Source organism: Poecilia reticulata, linkage group LG9 (genome assembly GCF_000633615.1).
Source record: "Poecilia reticulata strain Guanapo linkage group LG9, Guppy_female_1.0+MT, whole genome shotgun sequence".
Lineage (NCBI taxonomy): Eukaryota > Metazoa > Chordata > Actinopteri > Cyprinodontiformes > Poeciliidae > Poecilia > Poecilia reticulata.
Window position 1 is genome coordinate 31,386,898 of NC_024339.1, and position 5,872 is coordinate 31,392,769.

Consider the following 5,872-nt stretch of genomic DNA (forward strand, 5'->3'; position numbering starts at 1 on the left):
TATATATATATATATATATACTTTTGTCATAGTACCCCCAAGAATTTAAAACTATACTTTCACCCCTGATTTTAACTAGAGTAAAGTTTATTTGAATTGTTTGGTGCTGATCACAGTTATTAGTATTAAAACAAGCATATGTTGTGTGTGAAAAATATTTAATAAAATTAACTAAAGAAAATCTTCGTGGTTTTTATTTATTTATTCGGAAACCCCACGTCCCTGGGTCGTTTTGGAGGAGAAAGTGGCGATCCTAATATGGTGGACGCACTGACGTGCCGTTTTTGTGGGGCAACTTATGGTCTACTCTTCTATGTCTATGAAAGCTGTTATGATTCGTAAATAAAATGTCATATGGAAGGCAGAGCTTGATATGATTGGCAGAGAAAAGGGCGAATGAAAACACCGAATCTTTTTAGAATGCTTTCATTGGCAGCAGAATTAGCCAATCAGAGCCCAGAAATCAGCTCCGGTATTCTCCGCTAGCTGTGCTACCAGAGGAGAGAGAAGGGGGAGGGTTTGGGGGTCAGAGATACGCAGAGAGACGGGCTGCTGGTGGCGAAGATGGCGGATGGGGATAGCGGTAGTGAGCGCGGTGGCAGCAGCGGCGGCGGAGGGGGAGGAAGCGGTGGATTTCAGCATTACCAGCGGGAGCCAGAGACACAGGAGCTGGCTTCGAAGAGGCTGGACATTCAGAACAAACGCTTCTACCTTGACGTGAAGCAGAACGCCAAAGGCCGGTTCATCAAAATCGCAGAGGTCGGCGCCGGGGGCTCTAAAAGTCGCTTGACCCTCTCCATGTCAGTTGCTGCCGAGTTCCGCGACTATCTGGGGGATTTTATAGAGCACTACGCCCAACTCGGGCCTAGCACCGCGGAGCAGATTGCTCAGTCGTCCGGTGGGGACGACAGCGGGCCTAGACGGGCCTTGAAGAGCGAGTTTCTGGTGCGTGAGAACCGAAAATACTACCTCGACCTGAAGGAGAACCAGCGGGGTCGGTTTCTCCGGATCCGACAGACCGTCAACCGAGGCCCCGGTTTCGGCGTCGGAGTGGGAGGCATCCCCGGTGCCGGCATGCAATCCGGCCAAACCATCGCTCTCCCGGCCCAGGGGTTAATAGAGTTCCGCGACGCTTTGGCCAAGCTGATAGACGACTACGGGGGAGACGAGGAGGAGCTGGCCGGCGGCGGAGGGGCCGGGGGCTACACCGAACTTCCGGAGGGCACGTCGATCATGGTGGACTCCAAGCGCTTCTTCTTCGACGTCGGGTCCAACAAGTACGGGGTCTTCTTGCGGGTGAGCGAGGTGAAGCCCAGCTACAGGAACTCTATAACGATCCCCTTCAAGGCGTGGAGCAAGTTCGGGGGAGCGTTCAGCCGCTACGCCGAGGAGATGAAGGAGATCCAGGAGCGGCACCGGGACAAGATGTACGAGCGGAGAACCGGAGAGGAGTCGGAGGGAGACGACGTGGACGACGATTGATGCAGAGGGAGAGGCGGCTTTCTGTGGGCTAAAGTTTGACAACATGATGCAAAGCCTGGAGAGAGGAGCGACTATTTTGTGCATGACGAATCGAACTATAAAAAAAAGCTAAAAAAAAAAAGGAAAAAGTATATTTGACTGAGAAATTTGTTTATGTAAGAGAAACATGTTCTAAAGTTTAGGTGGATGTTATAGCTAAAATGAGTGCAGACTGCAGTAGTCAGCCTCTGTATGAGATTCCCCGTTGATAAAGTATATTCTATTTAATATATATCTATCTATATATTGATTGTCCCATTGATAACCTCACATGTAGCCCAGCAAGTTCAGTTTGGCAGAAACACAACAGTTGGTTACCTGGACTCCTGCTTGATATCCAATGGAGAGAGCTCACTCAGTGCTGACCTGTAGTCTGTGATGATGATGAGGAAGAGTAAAATGTGACATACTCAAACCAGCAGCGGCTGTGAGGGAGTGCTGGCATCGCTCACCATGGCTGTTTGTGTTTTTTATAAAGCGATCAGAACCAAACGGCTCGTCCCGACGGAACCGCCGCGTCCAGCAGGCCTGGGGGCAGAACGCCCGACCCTGGGGGCAGAACGCCCGACCCTGGGGCTGTAGGGTTACCTGCTGTAAGCACACGCCATCCCGGCCTCTCCAGCCCAGTCCAGACCAGGTGCTGACCCTGCGCTGACCCTTGACCCTTGCTGCGGCGCGGCGGTGAGGCCTGCTCAAACGTGGCTTGTTGTGTCTCAGGGCTAAAACATAAAACTAAAATCCAAGCCCACATTTATTTTGGGAGGGTTTCCCAGCATTCCCTGTGCCTGTCGCTGCAGCCGAGTCGTCCGGTGCGGGGCCACCTTTGACCTTTGACCAGGTGGCCTTCACGCTGGTGTCACCGTTCCCCAGCTGCAGCTTAGCGTTGCCAGGTTTGTTCTAGAATCACCTCCAGGGTCGTCCGTGTTGACTTGCTTAGGGTGCATCATTTGGATCCTCGAATCTTGAACTCTGACCTTTTACGACTGGAGCAACATTCAGTCTGATTGTAACAGAATAAATTAGGTGCTTTTGAAAAAGAACCTCCTGCAGGGGGAGTTGTATCTAAAAGATATATATATATATAAATATATATATGTACTGAAAGAGATTTACTAACTAAAAAAATGGATAGAATTATTTTTAAAGAGATATATTCAAATATGTCTTAGAAATATGAGATTTATTAGATAATGCTGCCTAAAGTGGCCTATTTAAAACACTAAACTTGGATGCAACGGTCCAGGGTTATATTTCATACCTGCTTTTCTTTTTTTTCCTAATATATCTTTTATTCCTTAGAGGAAACTTAAAAAGAGAACAGATTGGTTCTGCCGTATGTTAAAGCAATTTGTAGAAGCAGCTTCTCTGAAGTCTGCGAACTCTCAGCACTCCAGGTCACTTTACCGCTTCGTTTCGTTCCCTCCTTTCAGTCCACCGCCGTTTTTCACTCCACAGCGTTTTCCCATCCACTGGCTTTCCATCAGTTGCCATGCGACAAACGTAAACACCTGCAGCCGTCAGTCTTTAGTGCTCCTTTTACTGATGTTTTCTCTTTTTGCATGCCTGCTCTCTGACGCAGAGCCGCCTTGTGTTCTTTTCTTTCTGCATTTTCAGATTTGCTGTATAATGGTATTTATCCTTTTTTTTTTTTTTTTTTAGAGCGGTTGCAAGTTTTATTTCTGTGCTGCAATAGATAAAAGTTAACTTTTCAGCCTGATGATGGTTTTTAAAGGCCACAGCGTTCCTCACTTTCATCGTCCCTTTTCCTTTTGGTGTGAAAACTTCTCGTTGAATTTTACTTTTCCCCTTTCCAACACAGCAGAGAAATGCCATATATATACATATATAAATATAAAAAATACATGGGAGCAATAGATTTTTTCCTTTTCTATTGATATAAATATACTATATATAAGATTACACATGCGATTTGAACTACATCCTTCTTCTTGTACTGTGTTACGTGAAATGGCAGCTGTTTCAGTCATGTGTGTTCTGCTGTAATATTCTACAAAGATCCTTTCAACGAGAAATAATAAAAAAAGGTTTTTGCTCAGGAGAGTTGTTGTGTTTTTCTTTATCCAGTTTACACAAGTAGTTCATAAAATGTATATAGTTTCTTCTTTTTCTGGCTGAAGTATTAAATTAATACTCATTTCCATTTAGAAAATCCCTAAATCATAATATCCAACCTTTATGTTGTAAAAACGAAAAGTGAAGACAGTTTAAAATAAACTCATTTTCTATCAAATACTTCAGGATAAAGACACAAAAATGTATTTACATTTAAAACCCAGAATTATTAACTCCTCCGTTAATTTTGAGTGGCCTAGTCAAAGTCCTGACTTAAATCTGTGAAGACAGCTGAAGATTAGGGTGATGGCAAAGAGTCCTATGACCTGAAGCTCCTCAACAATAATAAAATATAAAAAATACCAGCAGAAATCTACAAAATATATTCAGTAATAAATATTCTTTCCATTATTGAAAAGGAAATAAATTATTTTCTACAGACATTTAAAAAAAATAAGGGAAGTTATTGAAATAAATTCAGTATGGATGCACAGATGTAAAAAAGCTTCTGAATAATCAGAAAAACTTACTGACTTTGTGCTCAAAAGAAAAGCACAACGAAAACGAAACAGCAGTTTTCAAAGAAAAGTCAAATAAAATAAGTATATATAAATAAATATAAACATAGAAACAACTGGGATGTTAAGGAAAATATATACATATCTGCTATAAATGCATCAACATAGAAACAGTTTTTATTCACATTTTTTCAAATGCATGTAGAAAACATTTTATTTCTTTCTCAATAATATACATTTATTGAGAAAGGGAAATTATTCCCTGGTACATTTTGATAAGAGCTGCTGTAGTTTTGAGCAACTAACTGAAGCTGCTTATTTCAGCAAAGCTGCATAAAATATTAAAGCCAGCAGCTTTTTCATATATAATAAATGACAGTTTATGCATGCAGCATCTTCTGTTTCTGCTGTGTGGAAAAGCTTTTATTTGGACGTTTCTGTACCAGATGTTGTTATGAAAGATCGTTTCTATGATCCATTTTGAAAGTCTGAATCGTGATTTATGATTGGTGGATGAACCGAACAGGACGACTCTCTGTTTCCTCCATCTTACATCTCAGAGCAACGAATTGAAATGAAAACCAGCAGCAGCTGCAGGAATGGAAACGAAAAAGTTTCAGTATTTAAACTTTTTGTTTTATTTAGTTAATGTGGTGATTCAGTGTTTTTGTTATTTAATGTGTCGACTTCTAAAAGTTTGTAAAATTCTGCAGCTTTTTAACATCACATTAATTTAACCACTTCAATATTTCTGTTTCCTTTTGCTTTGTTTTGGTTTATTTTCCCCGGATTGCCTTGGATTGGAGATAATCTCTGTAAAACCTTGAAGCTGCAGCAGAAAACTCTCACACATTTTTTATCTAGATATTTTCTGAACTTTTGCCTCATTTTGAAAGTTTCAGCAATGCATTCAGTTATATCCTGTTTTCACAGTTTGCACTAAATGTGGTCACAATGTCAGTAACTGTGACTCTGCTGCACTGAGGCTGAACTGCTGGCGTTGCAACATGCTGTTTTAAAATATGCAAGATTCAGCATTTTGGAAGCTAAATATGACCTAAATTATTCCCTCACACATTAAGAAGATAAATAAATTCATATTTTCTTGTATATAAAAGTATTTTTTAGTTTTCTTTAATGTGTCCCATCCAGCAGCGTGACATTCAGAATGACTCTGAGTGTCAAGCTGAAGCCAAACAGATTTACTTTCATCGGTGGAACATTGCAGCTTTTGCAATGACGCGCCAGTTGGATGTACATAAAGTTTATTGGAAATTTATTTAGATTTTTTTCAAACGTATTGGAAGCAGAGACAGAAAAGAAAGAGAGGAAGGAAAAGATTGAAACCGAGAAACCACAGCAACAAAACATGCATGAACAACAATAACTACAGCATCACTGAAACGTATGGCGGAAGTTAATACCAGATGTATTTAGTGCCAACACTTAGAGTGAAAACAGCAGAATCTGGGCCGTGGTACGTAAACTTCTGACCGGCGTGTGACGGAGCGCTGATGCTCGTCACAGCGAGGCGTCAGGCGATCTGCACCGTGAGATTCAAAGGAATGCTGACATGTGTGAACGAAGAAAAACGTCATGGCGACAGCGGAGACGCCTGAGGCGTTTTCATGACCTGCAGGAAGAGTGACCCTCACTGCTGCCATGACAACAGGCTGCGCTCACAGCTGGGTGCTAACCAGCTAACTAACCAGCAGTTTACTACTTAACCTCCATAAACCCCCCCCCCCAAAAAAAAACAT

The 5,872-nt window shown here is 42.2% G+C and overlaps 1 protein-coding gene across 1 annotated transcript; it reads left to right on the top strand.

Annotated features, from left to right (window-relative positions):
* The first annotated feature begins 516 nt into the window (after nt 1-516).
* On the top strand, nt 517-3,580 carry LOC103470691 (transcriptional activator protein Pur-beta). The gene has a single exon (XM_008419317.2). It carries the CDS (start codon nt 565-567, stop codon nt 1,480-1,482), a length of 918 nt encoding a protein of 305 aa, XP_008417539.1. The 5' UTR covers nt 517-564; the 3' UTR covers nt 1,483-3,580.
* The last annotated feature ends 2,292 nt before the right edge of the window (nt 3,581-5,872 follow it).

What these genes read in the sequence shown, in the direction of transcription:
- LOC103470691 (XM_008419317.2), top strand. Translation starts at nt 565, where the DNA reads ATGGCGGATGGGGATAGCGGTAGTGAGCGCGGTGGCAGCAGCGGCGGC.